Source organism: Bufo gargarizans, chromosome 3 (assembly GCF_014858855.1).
Source record: "Bufo gargarizans isolate SCDJY-AF-19 chromosome 3, ASM1485885v1, whole genome shotgun sequence".
Classification (NCBI taxonomy): Eukaryota; Metazoa; Chordata; class Amphibia; order Anura; family Bufonidae; genus Bufo; species Bufo gargarizans.
In genome coordinates, this window is record NC_058082.1 from 494177693 (window position 1) to 494195462 (window position 17770).

The window sequence follows — 17770 nt, forward strand, 5'->3', positions numbered from 1 at the left end:
AGACAATCAAAAACACAGGGAGACCATAAAAACTGCATGATGATGTTGTCCTTGGTTAAATTTGAACCTAGAACCCCAGCGCTAGCCACTGAGCCACCGTGCTGCCCTGAATGTTCTTCAGATGGGGCTGACGATTGTCGGGAAGGAAATGAAGGAGAGAGCCGCAGTTACATGCAGCGATCTCCTCCACAGTACGGGGGGGTCACTAATGCCATTGTCCGTAAGTGTTTTGCGGATCCGCAAAACACGGACACCTGCAATGTGCGATCCGCAATTTTCAGACAGCACATCACAGACACTATAATAGAAAATGCCTTTTCTGGTCCGCAATTGCGGACAAGAATAGGTCATGTTCTATTTTTTTCAGGAACTAAATTGCGGATCCCGAAAAAACGGATGCTGATCCCGAAAATGCGGATGCAGGAAATGTAGATTTGCATCCGTTCCAGCCCCATTGAAAGTGAATGGGTCCGCAAATTGCAGAACGAATGCGGACCCAAATTACGGACGTGTGAATGAACCCTTACACAAACAGCTCATCGCTAACGAGCGTTCCTACGATGTTATGGACGACCCTCGAGTCATCATGGATTTCCTTACTGTTTGGATTTATATCCTACCTGCAATCCATTTACTATGATTTGTGAATACAATGACTGTCTCACTTACTGATTTAGGAGACCAGTCGTTCCTATGCGGTGGAATGAGAAAGTCTCTTGTGTGAGGAGACAGTCTGACCAATATGGCCTATTTTCAGTAGTAAAAGAAAAGGTAAGGATGGCCGAATAAGACGTGCAATAGGTCCAAGGACACAAGAAAACGGGGAGGGTGTAAAGAAGAAGAATGGGGCCTCGACACTGGTTGTTACATAATGTCTATGGACAGGGGACTCTCTTCTTTTCACTTGATATATCGTAAAGAAAAAAGTATTTGAAAATGGGTTTTCTAATCCAGGCAACCCTTTAGATTACTTGGATACTGTCCAGGGAAGGTACTCAGTATTTTTTCAGTACACAGTCAATATCTCCTATATGATTCAAAAGAGAAATATAAGGCTACTTTCACACCAGCGTTTTTACTGGATCCGGCAGGGTTCAGCAAAAACGCTTCCGTTACTGATAATACAACCGTCTGCATCCGTTATGAACAGATCCGGTTGTATTATCTCTAACATACCCAAGACGGATCCGTCATGAACTCCATTGAAAGGCAATGGGGGGACGGATCCATATTCTATTGTGGCAGAGAGAACGGATCTGTCCCCATTGACTTGCATTGGGGGTCATGCCGGATCCGTCTTGCTCCGTATTCCAGGACGGAAAGCAAAATACAACATGTTGCGGTTTGCTCTCCGGTCTGGGAACGCAACTAAACGGAACAAAATGCATTTTGGAGCATTACGTTTTGTTCAGTTTTGTCCCCGGATCTCTATACCGGAAAACTTAAACGCTAGTGTAAAAGTAGCCTTAGGCCTCATGCACACGACCGCTGTTTTTGTACTGCGGCTCGGATGCGGACCCATTCACTTCAATGTGGCCGCAAAAGATGCGAACAGCACTCCATGTGCTGTCCACATCCGTTGCTCTGTTCTGTAGCCCCGCAATTTTTTTTAACATGTCTTATTCTTGTCTGTTTTGCGGACAAGAATAGGCATTTCTACAATGGGCCGCGCGTTCCGTAAATTGCCGAAGGCACACGGGCGGCTTCCATGTTTTGCGGATCCGCAATTTGCAGACGGCAAAAAATGGAACGGTCGTGTGCATGAGGCCCTAATCTTGTTTTATATATGCTCGAAATCCCCTGGCTTCACCACCCCAAACTTTGGAAGGGTCACTTTAGGTTGTCTAGTGTTGTTTTCGTGTGACGTTTCTGGTGAATGAACATTGATTGCTGACCTGAATAGATTACAGCTTAGTTTGGCGCAGACTGCACAATGTCACACTGAGCTTCTATTTAATCGGGATCTCCTAGTGCACAGTACATGGCCCGGAGCCAAGGGGCCATTCTGTGTGAGAGCCTGGGAACATAGGAAGAGGCCCACACTACGTTCATGGCTATATAGACTGTAGTATCCTTCTCCTAATGAAGTCCATGCATTCATGCCCAGAACTGGGCACTGGGATAATGGGACTTTATGCCAGGCATGCATAGTGTCCTTCCATTTACTGAACATTTTGTTTTGTAGTGTTGGTAGAAGCCGTCCTTTAACACATTATTTGTGCTTTGTAGTTAATGGGGCTTTTCAAACGCCCCCCAAGAAAAAAGTAAAAAAATAAAAAATAATTATATATATATATATATATATATATATATATATATATATATATATATAGATCTTAGGTCATGATGTTGATTAGACTAGATCCCCCACACATACCTCATCCACGTTGTTTTTTGCATTACATACAGAACATATAATTTAGTTATTGCAGTGCTTCGGCACATAGTAGACTTTAAGGCTGTGACTGGAATGCTGCAGATTCTCATGTGGCAGATCTGCAGCGCTGTACAGTACCAGCAGAGTACACGCTGCGTACAAAATCCACAGTGTAAATCGACCTGCGTTACGTACGGATTTAAAATCTGCAGAATGTCAATTTATGATGCGTTCTTCTCCACATCGGAAAGGGCGAAAATTGCTTAGGCTACTTTCACACTTGCGTTCGGGGTTCCGCTTGTGAGTTCCGTTTGAAGGCTCTCACAAGCGGCCCCGAACGCATCCGTCCAGCCCTAATGCATTCTGAGTAGATGCGGATCCGCTCAGAATGCATCAGTCTGGCACCGTTTATCCTCCGCTCCGCTCAGCAGGCGGACACCCGAACGCTGCTTGCAGCGTTTTCGTGTCCGCCTGGCCGTGCGGAGCCAAACGGATCCGTCCACACTTACAATGTAAGTCAATGGGGACGGATCCGTTTGACGTTGACACAATATGGTGCAATTTCAAACGGATCCGTCCCCCATTGACTTTCAATGCAAAGTCAGGGCGGATCCGTCTGACTAACAATTAGACGTTTTTTCAGAAATATAATGCAGATGGATCCGTTCTGAACAGATATCATGGTTTGCATTAAAGGAGCGGATCCGTCTGAGCAGATACCGGACAGATCCGCTCCGAACGCAAGTGTGAAAGTAGCCTTAGTTGTGCGTTTTTCCAGTGGTACAGTGGCAAAAACCACAGCGGTCTTTTCCTCTATTTTCAGGCAGGTCTGGACGTACCCTTAAAAGATTTTCTCATCGTATACCCTGACCGTCCAAAACAGACGTGGAGTGAACCTAGCCGGAGATGCTGGGATGTCTGATATATGGGAGGGAACTTTTTTATTTTTTTTCATATGTGCAATTTAAGAATAAGGGCTGATTGACACAACCATGCTGAGTCCAGGAAACACTACCCGTGTCTGCCGCTTCCCGCGACCAACCACTGGTTCTCTGACCCGAAGTGACTGCTTCATAGTGTTTTATGAGACAGTCAGTTCCTATCTGATCACAGGTCTGTTTTACTCCACTCGCAACGCATTAACTCTAATTAACCCTAATAGTAATACTGCAAAATATTATATAAAATAAAAATGAGTTTTCCCACATCGGTCACTATTCTGCACTTTTGTGTATTCACTGAAATCTTCCTCCAAGGTTGGTTCAAACCAGTATAAAGGATAAAGGTGTGGTCTGGTAAAATCCAGGACAAAGGGAGGAACATAGGGAGGCTACAGAACAGGTGCACTGCTTCCCCGTTTCTATAGCTAACTAGGTCAAAACAATTATCAGCATATAACCTGCATCTTTGCTTCCCTGATGTGGCCGCAGTAGCACTGCATATTGTGACGGTGCGGCTTGTAATACATCTTTTCCTGCTGGGTAAGGTGCAGGGTGGATTTGATTTAAATCACTAGTCAGTAAGGCTTGATTTAAATCATAGTTTTCTACATAAAGACTAATTCTTGCTGGTATAACTTATAATATGCAAGTAGATGAAGATTTTTAGAATAACATCTTTTCATATTAGTTTGATTAGGTTGATTCTGCATTCATAGGTTTGTAGAAGTTAGGATTAGGGTCTTTTTCTCAACTCTGTTCATGTTATAACATTTTTGCTGTGAAGAAGAGGCATGTGATCTCTGCTGAGTCAAATTTCAGTTTTGAGAACTGCAAAAGTAAACCGAGCATCTGTGACAATAAATTGTAGGCAGAGAAACTGCCCAATAATGTTACAAAAACCTCTGGAAGAGCATGACATTGTGAATGGATTAATGGAATTTATTTACCCCAAAAAATTAAACATATACAGCTCTATTCTACATAATTTTAAAAACGAATCTTTATTTCATGATGGAATAACCTTTGGATGGTAATATATTTTCCTCAAAAAGCATTTTATATAAAAAAAATCCGATTTAAATAAAAAAAATCCAATTTAAATAAATTTTAAAAACATTAAATAAAAAAAAATCAGATTTTTTTTAATTTTATTTTTTTATCCACCCTGGTAAGGTGCTTCATCATATCATAGAAGTGAACTATAGGGTAGTGATCTCTCATGTAAATGCAGCTCTAACCTCCACTTATGGTTAGTCAATTATCAAGAACTTTCGGTTCATTCCCGATAATTGCCTGCTCAGTCGGCCTTAACTTTGTTTCTCGCCTTTACTTCCACTTCCTGATTTTTGACAAGCAATAAAGAAATGTTAATGAACTTTTTGGTCTCCCTTGTTCCATTGCCTCACCTGGTAAGTGGTTTGTCTGAAGATGTCAGTAAAGAAGCTTCCTTCGTTTTAGATGCTTTCACAGAATGAAAGGTTTTCCATGTGACGTCACTGGGGTGTAAATAGGAAACTCCAAGGGGGAGTCGTCGTCTTTACTATGTGTCTTGCAATTATCCCTAAAAAAAATCCCTACAGGTGAGAGGAAATCCTGTCTGAGGCATGGTAGGAAATATCTGTTGCAAGATCACTGTTGGTCATATACCGCAATGACTATGTTCCCTGACACCACCCCCACCTGAGCATGCATGTATCTAGAGAGCGGGGAGTGAAACACCGGACTGGATAGATCAAGACCCCAATTGTCGAGTTGGGCCTTTCCCATAGACCTTGGGCCTTTATTTCAATAACGATAGTTGATTTCATGGGTATCTTCTGTGGAGATTTGCATTTTAAAATCGGAACATGAGACCATTTGACGATCCTGCCAAAATCGGTGGATTTCGATGTCTTCTGTCATGTGAATGGCCAGTTTAAAGTATAACTGTCATATTTTTTTGGGGGGGGGGGGGGAGTATTGGATTGTGGTGATTAATATCACCTTGGTGGCCCTATTTCAACTTTTCCCTGTGTATTCAATTACCCCTTAATTCCGCAGTCTTGTTCCCTGTACTGCCTACTTCTACCTCTGCTTAAAATAGGGTTGCTAGGCATGGTCCGTCTGTGTTGCGTACAGGCTCACATTACTGACAGCCAGGGACTGTAAGTAAATGATTAAAGCCAGGTCCTCCCCAGCAGCTGATAACAGTGCCTGGGCTGTGTGCACTTCTCCCTGTCCCTGCGGTTGGCAGACGCTCCCTCACTCAGCAGAGCTGGAGAAGGCAGAGTTGAAGCAGTGCAGAGCAGGGAAGGGAGATCTGCCATCTGCTCAGTGTTTAAATGAAAGCAACATGTGGTGAGAGGACCCCTTTGTGCTGCAGGAGATTAACCCTTTAGGGGGGGAGGGCTCTGGTTACTGACACATTTGGGGTGCTATTGTTACTGGCTAGTGAGGGCAGGCGGGATTAGCCTCAGGGTGAGGGCAGTGGCGGCCATCTTAACTGAATAGTGAAATTGCAGTTTTATGCAGACTGGTTGCTAAGGGCTGAATCTTATGGGGCGAGTCAGTCTAATAGTAACTGATTCTGGAATATCATGTTATTAGTAACTGCATATATGGAAATTGAAATTAGGGTCTAAATGTGACAGTTATCCTTTAAGATTACAGCTTCAGCTTGTAATGCACACCATTTGCATATATCACAAATCCGATTTCAGCTCCCAATTCAAGGGGTCATTTAGACTTAGAGGGTGCAGATGTACCTGCTAGCTTACCTTTGTTTGGGTGCTAGGGCCTCTTGCTGTTTCCTTTATTTAAACCTGACTCTCCTAGTCAAGAGTATGGTGACACCGGAAAGACAGATCTGGCATTTCAATGCACTTTTCTGACTAATCAGGCATTTGGTAATCAGGATCCTGATCAGTCTTACAAATGCCATCAGTTGGCATACGTTTGGCTGGATCACTCTGCCGCAAGTGTTAAAGTAGCCTTACCCTCCATGTGACAGCTGCATTACTTGGACTGAACACTACTTCTCATTTCCAAACTCAGAGTATCATCATAACTTATGGTACTATGAGTTCTTGCATAACCATAGGTCTACTGTACTGTACTCAGGTCAGAGGAGCAGTGTTTGGTCCGGGAAATGTGAAATCACTCAGTGTACCCTGGACCAGATACCCTCATCTGAAATTAGCCTAAGGCTATGGCCACACATGGTGGGTCTGTAGCGGAGAATCCACAGCGAACCTGTCTGAAATGCGCTGCTGTAAAATGGACTGGTTTTTGCGGGGCAATGCTGCTAGAATTGCAGAGGGTCTTCCACTGCTTTTAACTTGGGTGAAACCTACAGCATAATTTGACAAGTCCGTTTACACTGTAGATTTTTCTGTAGTGTGTGGCTAAGGGTTTGGCTACATGGCAACGCGCTGAAGGATCATAGTGGGATTGCAGTCTAGAGGTGCTAGCATAGAAATGAATGGGGTTGCAGCACAACTCGCACGTGTGCCACAACCCAGAATTGCAAAAAATCCAACACTTTAAAGGGCTTCTGTCACCCCCCAAAAGTCATTTTTCATTTTTTTTGGCTAATTAAAATCCTTATACTGCGATCTTTCCATATATAGGGCTCTTACCCTTTTCTGTTGGCTAGTTTCTTTAAAAACGGCACTTTTATAATATGTAAATTACCTCTCTACCAGCAAGTAGGGCGGTTACTTGCTGGTAGCAGCCGCATCCTGCTTTAAAAAAAATGCCCCCTCCTCCTACTGATTGACAGGGCCAGCGAGTGCTCTCCTCCTCCGGCTGGCCCTGTCTGCAATTCAAATCCCGCGCCTGCACCTCATTCGGCGCAGGCGCTCTGAGAGAAGGACGCTCGCTTCCTCAACACTTCCTCAGTGCCGATGACGTCTTCTCTTTCGGGTTTAGAGGTGACATCATCGGCGCAGGTGCACTGAGGGAGTGCTGAGGAAGCGAGCATCCTTCTCTCAGAGCGCCTGCGCCAAATGAGGCGCAGGCGCGGGATTTGAATTGCAGTCAATCAGCAGGAGGAGGGGGCGTTTTTTTTTAAAGGAGGATGCGGCGGCTACCAGCAAGTAACCGCCCTACTTGCTGGTAGAGAGGTAATTTACATATTATAAAAGTGCCGTTTTTAAAGAAACTAGCCAACAGAAAAGGGTAAGAGCCCTATATATTGAAAAATCACAGTATAAGGCCTCTTTCACACGGGAGTTGAGGGAAAATATGCGTGTGCGTTGCGGGAACACGCGCAATTTTTCAGCGCGAGTGCAAAACATTGTAATGCGTTTTGCACGCGCGTGAGAAAAATCGTGCATGTTTTGTACCCAAACCCGAACTTCTTCACAGAAGTTCGGGCTTGGGATCGGTGTTCTGTAGATTGTATTATTTTCCCTTATAACATGGTTATAAGGGAAAATATTAGCATTCTGAATACAAAATGCATAGTAAAATAGCGCTGGAACTCGTCTTAATCCACTTGATCGCGAAGCCGGCATCTCCTTCTGTCTTCATCTTAGCTGTGTGGAGGAACAGGACCTGTGGTGACGTCGCGCCGGTCATCACATGATCCATCACATGATCTTTTACCATGGTGATGGATCATGTGATGACCGGAGTGATGTCACCACAGGTCCTGTTCCTCCACACAGCACAGAAGACAGACAGAAGAGATGCCGGGCTGCGCGATCAAGTAGATTAAGGTGAGTTAAATTATTATTATTATTTTTTTAACCCCTCCAGCGCTATTGTACTATGCATTCTATATAACCATGTTATAAGGGAAAATAATAATGATCGGGTCTCCATGCCGATCGTCTCCTAGCAACCGTGTGTGAAAATCGCACCGCATCCGCACTTGCTTGCGGATGCTTGCGATTTTCACGCAACCCCATTCATTTCTATGGGGCCTGCGTTACGTGAAAAACGCACAAAATAGAGCTTGCTGCGATTTTCACGCAACACATAAGTGATGCGTGAAAATCACCGCTCATGTGAACAGCCCCATAGAAATGAATGGGTCGGGATTCAGTGCGGGTGCAATGCGTTCAACTCACGCATCGCATCCACGTGGAATACTCGCCCGTGTGAAAGGGGCCTAAGGATTTTAATTAGCCTAAAAAAAAAAAAAATATGACTTTTGGGGGGTGACAGAAGCCCTTTAAAAATAAATGTAAAAAAATTTTTTTTTTGCGCTTCTGAGATCACAGTTGTGACAAATGTACGAGTCGCGTTGTGACCCCATTCATTTCAATGCTAGCAACGCTACACTGCGATCCCTGGGTGTGACAGTTGTTGGGTGACCAAGATCGCTGTGTACTTGCACCCTAAGATTTTTAAAATCTAATCCACTTTGCTGGTACTGTTAATGCTTAATAATTGCTGAATTAAATTGCGCTGTGTCCACATGTGGCCGTACCCTTAGAAGGCTCCCGTTTTTTTCTTTTCAAGCTCATTTTTCTTTTACCCATTGTTGTTTCAAGCTCCTAAAGAATGCGTGTCCTGTTCTGAGACACTTGACCATGACTGGCTGACTGACTTTCATGTGCCAGCCCGGTGACTCACTGTGTGTGACTGGTAGTGAACTTCTTGCCAAGCCCGGAGGTGGTGCAGGCCCTGGTTTCTACGGAAGTAGTAATAAAAATTAGCAATGTAGATATTTTTTTTTTTTTTACTTTTAAGAAAATAAAATTTTGCTGGAAATCCACGGCTGCAGAATATATTAGTAGCGGTGGTGGATATAAGGACATCCAGTACGGAGGATTTACTCTTTGCATTCTGCTTCCTTAGTTTTGTGCACGAGGCCCAGTTTCTTTATGACATTACTAAAGCACTGGGGCACACAAGACAGGAAGTGTTGTCACTGGGATGGACGCTGTCCTCGCAGAGTTTTAATACTGGAACAAAGCCATGATCTAGGGTTCGTCATGTAAGCGTTGATTGGGATGTCTACTTCTAGTGGAGGAAGCCATTTTTGTCAGATCTGATTCCTTGTTAATATTTTTGGGGGCTACACGGTCAGATGCTTTATATGACTGTAATTTTGACAAAAATGGCATAGAATGTGTGTTAAAAACTGCAGCATGTGAATGCAGCCACTACATTCTCCTTCAGAGGATGTGATTCGAGGTAGCATATGCTTTGCAGACGTGCGCACACCATTTACTCGTTGCACGTGAACGAGAAGCTACAAATGGCTTTGCTGGCAAACAACTCAATTTTTCATTTTCTGCCATGTGTTATGCATTAGCTGAGAATCAGAAGGGAATCTCTCAATCTGCGCCTCCTACCACATCACGGTTACTATGCCAATGATAAGTGCTCACTGGAGTGGATCACAACCACGTTTTCTACCTTAACTGTTAAAGGAGCAAGGAAGTATATACTGTACTCGTCTTAGGCTACTTTCACACTTGCGTTCAGAGCGGATCCGTCTGGGGTCTGCCCAGACGGATCCGCTCATATAATGCAGACGATGGGATCCGTTCAGAACGGATCCCTCTGCATTATATTGTAGAAAAAATTCTAAGTGTGAAAGTAGCTTCAGACGGATCCGTCCAGATTTTACATTGAAAGTCAATTGGGAACGGATCAGTTTGAAAATTGAGCCATATTGTGTCAACTTCAAACGGATCCGTCCCCATTGACTTACATTGTAAGTCTGGACGGATCCGTTTGCCTCCGCACGGCCAGGCGGACACCCGAACGCTGCAAGCAGCGTTCGGGTGTCCGCCTGCTGAGCGCACCAGAGGCCAAACGCTGCCAGACTGATGCATTCTGAGCGGATCCGCATCCACTCAGAATGCATTAGGGCTGGATGGATGCGTTCGGGGCCGCTTGTGAGAGCCTTTAAACGGAACTCGCAAGCGGAGCCCCGAACGCTAATGTGAAAGTAGCCTTACTCATTAGGGCACTCATGGCCACTAAGGCTGTATTACACAACCCGATTCTGCAGGCGATTGTCGGGAAGGAAGCGGTCCTGCTCACCAGCAGAGGAGACTCCTACTATTACATGCAGCGATCTCCTCCACATCATGGGGGGGAGCGATCATTATGCCATTGCTCGTCCCCATGCTATCTAGTTATTTGGCAGCAGCAGATCGTGATTAGACAACATGCTGAAAGATCACGATTGCCTGATGAACGATCGTTTGCTTGTTTATCGGGTAATCGGCAGCAATATTACACTGCCAGGTGATCACTAATACGTGTTACTACAAACACTCGTTAGCGATCATCTGGCAGAAAATCTGCCAGTGTAATACAGGCTTAATAATAGGTGCCACTTCTTTGTCTGTACAGATCACTTTACTGCAGTTATCAGCTTATCATTACAGGCAGGATTAGAATGACAGAACCTCTGGGTATGGATAACACAGAATCCACCATTCACTAGGTGATTGTCAAAGCTAATCTCTTCTCAACTCTCAAATAGAAGTCAGTGAGGTCTCCTCCAGACCATTGTGTCTAGCGTTGAGCGAATCGGGTTTGGACTGCTGTACCTGAACCCAATTAGTTTGAAAACAATGTAGCCTCCGTACTGCTGTAAAATGTATGAGCTCCATTGAGTTCTTTGCAATCTTGCTGCAAATATCGCGAGACTTGCTTCGCCTCACGTCTATGGCTACTTTCACACTAGCGTTTTTTGCGGATCCGTCATAGATGTGCAAAAAACGCGATGTCTGCATCCGTCATGAACGGATCCGGTTGTATTATGTTTTCTATAGCCATGACGGATCCGTCTTGAACACCATTGAAAGTCAATGGGGGACGGATCAGTTTTCTATTGTCAGAGAAAACTGATCAGTCCCCATTGATTTACATTGTGTGTCAGGACGGATCCGTTTGTCTCTGCATCGTCAGGCGGACACCAAAACGCTGCAAAACGCTATGGCCCATTTATTTTATTTTTTTAGAATATTGATGGCGATCCTTAGGAATGGGTACCAATGGGACCTAGACGATCAGCACAACGAATAGGCAGCAGTACTCCAGTGTCCCCTTCATTTCTTACCCTGGAACACCAGCTGGTCTGTATGAGAGGCTGTGTCTGGTGCTGCTGTGCCTATGTGAACAGGACACTGTGCTCAGTGATTTAATATACATGGATTGTCCTAAGCCTAGACCATCCTAGAAAACCTCTCCTCCCGTTCACTTTACTGGGTGCTGGTGGGGTGTGCGGTGTTGGACAGTGGCAATCAGATATTGATGGCCTATCCTGAGGAGAAGGCCATCTATACAGTAGGAATTGACAACCCCTTTAAAGTGGGGTTACCCAAATGTGGATTATTTGGCTGCACTGCATAGATATAAAATAAAATACCGTATTTTAGTCCTTTTTTTTATTTTTTATTTTTGCAGAAAATGATTCATAAATATTCATTATTTCTTATTATAACATTATTCCTGATGGGATTTGTCAGGGTTGTCCTTATAATTACTGGAACCACCAAATGCAAATTGCTTGGCACATAGTAAGAATTGTTCACAGGTCAAGTGGGAAACATTCAGCAGATTACCAGTGATGCATGAAAGGTCACCTAGATCTAATGTCATTTTTACTCTTTCATTGCAGAGGAAAATGATAATATTGTGCTGGAACAGGAGGAAGAGGAGGAAGAAGAGGAAAAAGAGAAAGAAAAGCAAATCATTTCTCGAAAAGAAGAACTGGTAAACCAGGCCCCCCCTGATCCTGCTTCTCCACCAGCGCCTGCACCTCCTCCACCCCCACCTCCTCCTCTACCTACTCCAGTAACAGTCATCCCCCTTTCTGTGGTAACCAACACTCCTCAACCAGTAGTCCAAACATCTTTGTCACCTCCTGTTGTTCAGCGCCAGCCAGCTTTCGTCAACCCACCTGTTATCAACAAAGATGTATCCCTGGCTCCAGTCATCCAGAGACCACAAGGCCCTGGACTACCAGAGATCAAGTCCTCACCTTTGAGTGTAGGAAGTCCGAAGCAGTTGCACCCTTACCCAACCCCAGTGCTGGCAATAACACACCACCATATTGTGCAGCAGCAACAACAGCAACAACATCAGCAACCTATACAGCCCCAGCCAACAGCCCTACAGCACCCACAGCAGCAGCCTCCAGCACAACCCTTGGGTGCTCTTAGACTATCTTCAGCAGATGATGGAAGGCCAAATGAGCAGAGAAGGCGACCTGGAGGGTAAGAGCTTTCTCATTAGGACACAGACTGGTGCTTCTGGTGTTGGAATCTGCCATCTAATGAGAAATGGAGGATTGTTTGATCTCAAAAGAACTGATGCAGGCCTATGCGTCCGACCTTAAAGGGAACCTGTCACGTTGAACATGGTGTTTGAGCTGCTGGCAGCATGTTATAGAGCAGGAGGAGCTGAGCAGATTGATATAGGCCCCTTTCATGCAGGCGAGAATTCTGTGCGGGTGCAATGCGTGAGTTGAACGCATTGCACCCGCACTGAATCCGGACCCATTCACTGCAATGGGGCTGTTCGGATGAGCGGTGATTTTCACGCCTTACTTGTGCGTTGCGTGAAAATCGCAGCATGTTCTATATTCTGCGTTTTTCACGCAACGCAGACCCCATAGAAATGAATAGGTCTGCGTGAAATTCGCAAGCGGATGCGGTGCGATTTTTACGCACTGTTGCTAGGAGAGGATGTAAGTAAATTAATAAAAGTCAATTTACTGTATTATTTTCCCTTATAACATGGTTCTAAGGGAAAATAATAGCATTCTTAATACAGAATGCTTACTAAAATGTGGCTTTAGGGGTTAAAAAATAAAAAAAGTTTAATTCACCTCATCCTGTTGTGTGCGCAGCCGGCATCTTCTTCTTTCTTCGTCTTTTAGGACCTGCCAAAGGACCTTTGATGACGTAATCACGCTCATCACATGGTGAGTGCGGTGACGTCAGCGCAGGTCCTGCTGAATGAAGATAGAAGTCTTATATCTTCATTCAGCAGGACCTGCGCTGACGTCACCGCGCTCACCACGTGGTGAGCGTGATTACATCATCAAAGGTCCTTTGGCAGGTCCTAAAAGATGAAGAAAGAAGAAGATGCCGGCTGCGCAAACAACAGGATGAGGTGAATTACATATTTTTTAACCCCTAAAGCCACATTTTAGTAAGCATTCTGTATTAAGAATGCTATTATTTTCCCTTAGAACCATGTTATAAGGGAAAATAATAAAATATACAGAACCCCAAACCCGAACTTCAGTGAAGAAGTCCGGGTTCGGGTCTGGGTACCACAGTCAGTTTTTTTGTCGCACACGTGCAAAACGCATTGCACCCGTGCAATAAAAACGGAACTTTGGAACACAATGGCAGTCAAAACTGACTTCAATTGCGTACCTACTCGCACGATTTTCCCTGATCGCAGACGCAACACATCCAGACCTAATCCGGACACGCTCGTCTGCAAGGGGCCTTATAGTTTTATGGGAAAAGATTCAGTATATAGTAACATAGTACATAAGTCAGAAAAAAGACATTTGTCCATCCAGTTCGGCCTGTCATCCTGCAAGTTGATCCAGAGGAAGGCAAAAAAAACCCTGTGAGGTAGAAGCCAATTTTCCTCACTTTAGGGGAATAAAAAATTCCTTCCCGACTCCAATCAGGCAATCAGAATAACTCTCTGGATCAACGCCGCCGCTCTAGTAGCTATAGCCTGTAATATTATTACACTCCAGAAATACATCCAGGCCCCTCTTGAATTCCTTTATTGTACTCGCCATCACCACCTCCTCAGGCAGAGAGTTCCATAGTCTCACTGCTCTTACCGTAAAGAATCCTCTTCTATGTTTGTGTACAAACCTTCTTTCCTCTAGAGTCGTCTAGACCCCGAGGATGTCCCCTCGTCACAGTCCTGGGGATAAACAGATGATGGGATAGATCTCTGTACTGACCCCTGATATATTTATACATAGTAATTAGATCTCCCCTCAGTCGTCTTTTTTTCTAAAGTGAATAACCCTAATTTTGATAATCTTTCAGGGTACTGTAGTTGCCCCATTCCAGTTATTACTTTAGTTGCCCTCTACTGGACCCTCTCCAGCTCTGCTATTTCTGCCTTGTTCACAGGAGCCCAGAACTGTACACAGTACTCCATGTGTGGTCTGACTAATGATTTGTAAAGTGGTAGTGGCTATGTTCTCATCACGGGCATCTATGCCCCTTTTGATGCAACCCATTATCTTATTGGCCTTGGCAGCAGCTGCCTGAAACTGGTTTTTGCAGCTTAGTTTGCTGTTTATTAAAATTCCTAGATCCTTTTCCATGTCAGTGTTACCCTGTGATTTACCATTTAGTATGTACGGGTGACTTGCATTATTCCTTCCCATGTGCATAACTTTACATTTGTCAGTGTTAAACCTCATCTGCCACTTATCTGTCCAAGCCTGCAATCTATCCAGATCCCTCTGTAGTAGTATACTGATAGGACCGCCTCCTGGACTTCAAGGACCAGAATGAGCAGGAATTTAAATGGGTAAATTAAAGTTTTACTAAATCTTTTCCCATAAAACTATATAGCAATCTGCTCAGCTCCTCCTGCTCTATAACATGCCGCCTGCAGCTTACGTTGCATTTTCATGGTGACAGGTTCCCTTTAAAACTGCATTGTCCACTATTACAAGCGGACCTCTTGTACAGGTAAATAGGGGCTGCACAATAGCCGTATCCAGAACAATCAGTGCAGCTTATGAACCCATCAGTTTTATGGTTGTCCTGCTCCTAGTGACTTTGGGGAAAATGCTGCTTGAAATTCCATCCACGTAAGCAGCTGAAAGGTTTGTCTATATATATGTTATAGCACAATTTTGCAGTGTTGCATCACGTCATGTCGAAGAAGCTGGGTCCTAGGGAAAATGGCATTTTTCAAAAATTTAGAAAAGTGGTTCTAGATCTATAGGGGTTGTCCAGGATCAGAAAAATATGTCTGCTTTCTTCCAATAAACCGCACCATATCTGTCCATGTCTTTGTCTGGCATTGCAGCTGTACGTCATTGAACTGAATGGGTCTGAGCTGTAATGCTGCATTCAACTTAAGGAGGGGTCTGGCACTGTTTTTTGAAGAAGGCGGCCATGTTTTTCTACTCCTGTGCATAAGTATCCACATTTTTTAGCTCAAGGACACTGGACCCATTTCCAAGGTTCTTCATCACACATTTCTGTTATGAGCCACCATAAAGGGGTTGTCCCACCATATATCATCTACCCCACCCACATCATGAGAGTGGGGGTCCCATGTTTGCTGTTTGAATGGAGAAGGAGCTGTAGTGTGCCTATGTCACGACATCAATGTCTATGGGACTGGTGGATATAGCCAAATACAGCACCAGGATATCTCACTCAGTACCAGCAGTTACCCCCAGCGATCAAACATTCATCATCTATGCTGTGGTGGGGCAACCCCTTTAAAGGAGTTGCCACATATGCCATCAATGTTTGTAGGCTGTCAGTATCTGGAATGCTACGACATTAGAAAGGTGCGATGACGCTTTGTCTTCTGTTGGTTTTGCTTAGCTGGTTGCATGGTCTGACTTTCACAGTAATGGGTCTACTGGAAAGGAAGTTGTCGGACATTTTGTTTTAGCTGTCGTAACGTTATTGTGGTTGAACCCCCCACGAGTCAGACATTGATAACATTTGTGCTTTCAGTGTTTGCAGTGAGACATCCCCTGTGATATAATCTTGATCATTGTAAATGTATAAAAGTAGCATTAAAAACATAATCTTTCGGCATGATCATGCTGTGTGCAACGACCCCTCTTTTTGCGGAAATCCGACATGTACAGTGTAGTTTTTGAGAAATGTATACTCTTATTTTTATGATAATGTGCTACTAGTAGCACCAAGGGTTGGGCCTAGCCCTCCGCAACACTGCTTCACCTCAGCTTTTCACCCATTGCCACTGCTATTGACGGAAAGACATCCTCAAATTGCCTTGCCCAGAAACCTTTCTCATGCACCAGTGAGAGTACGATTGGCACATGCGCAGTGGATCTCATTCTGTTGTCCCCACTGTGAGATCCAGATTGTGTGATTGTAGCCCTGCATGCACAAGATTTTAGGACCAAGTATTGGAACAATTAGGATGCCTGGCCCTGTCAATCAGTGGGGGAAGAGGGAGTGACAACAGATGAAAGGCAGAAGTGCTCAAAGGGCCTAGGCCATTCCCTCTGTGCGCAGAGCACCTCATTGGCATTCAAATAAAGTATTGCACACATCGGATTGCTGCAAAAGAGGGGCCATTACTTTCAGCATGTGTTGATCATGCTGATAGATGCTCTTCAAAGCTATATATCTAAGATCCCTTTGTTACCATGGATGTTTTCTTTACCAACCACCTGACAAAGGTCATATTTCTCACATGTAATTCTTTCCCCATCAAAAAATTAGGATAAATGTTACCATCGTGATTTTTTTTTTGTTTCCCGGTATTCTTCCCCTTGCCGGGGGCAGACTGGCCATAGACCCTACAGGCAATTTTCATGGTGGGCCAATGCCCATAGGGCCACCCGAGCCCTCCTCACTGCCACTGGGTATGTAGTGGGGGAAATATAGGGGTCATTATTAGAGGAAGTCCAGGCAGCGTGCTAAAAGTAGGGCTGGCTTGGTGTCATGGCCCACATCTCAACTGCTTAGCCCTCTGACCATATCCATATTGGAGGAGGAGGAGGATGACAGAACATGGCAGCTAGCGATGGCCACCACAGAGGGACAGCTTCTGGGGAGGTATTTTGTGCTGCACTGTGGTGTTTGGTTCTGTGGGATGGTATTCTGTGCTGAACTATGGTATTACTGAGCCTTCCAACTTGTATTGGCCCCTTCTACTTGTGTTGCCCCACCTTCTGTCAGTTTGGAGCCACCTACAACATTGGGGCCACTTATGGGGTTGTTTTCCAGGTCCACTTTGTTCCCAGTTCACCCCTGGCCCCTTGCCTGGTGCAGGATCATTTTCTGTAAAAGAACTTTCTTCCTCTACAAAGCAGAGGTCTCTGCTGATAGTATACCCTCGTATCGCATACTGGCGCTGTACAGAAAAATGAGGAAATTTACTTAACTCTTTGTTATAGTAGAGTACAGGAGTGAAATATGAGCGCTCTTTCTATGTAACGTTGCGTGTATTACCGTAGGTCATGTGGACGTCTTTTCATTTTTTCTTTTCTTTCTTTTTTGGTGGAGACTTCACTAGCGTTGAGCGAAGCGAGCTTCAGTTTCAAGTTTTAAAGTGGTTTTCCACTTTAAAAATCAACTACCGAAGTTATTCAACGAAGTCACGTGCGACTTCGGCTCGTCAGAGCCCATACATTCTAATACCGTACGGAGACGAATCTCCATACAGTATTATTCCGAAGTTTTGAACGAAGCATCTGAAGCTCGCTTCGCTCAACTCACCACTTCACCGTACACGATAGGCAGCTATTTTGGCAACAGAACCTATAACCCCCCCCAGATCCCTG

General features: G+C 44.5%; 1 protein-coding gene across 2 annotated transcripts in view; it reads left to right on the forward strand.

The window, feature by feature from the left end:
• MNT (MAX network transcriptional repressor) overlaps positions 1-17770 on the forward strand; it is an 87632-nt gene that overhangs the window by 22907 nt on the left and 46955 nt on the right. For both annotated transcript variants that reach the window (XM_044283845.1, XM_044283846.1), the window contains exon 2: positions 11891-12488. In XM_044283845.1, coding sequence (XP_044139780.1) covers positions 11891-12488 — 598 coding nt within the window. The remainder of the gene's footprint in view (positions 1-11890; positions 12489-17770) is intronic.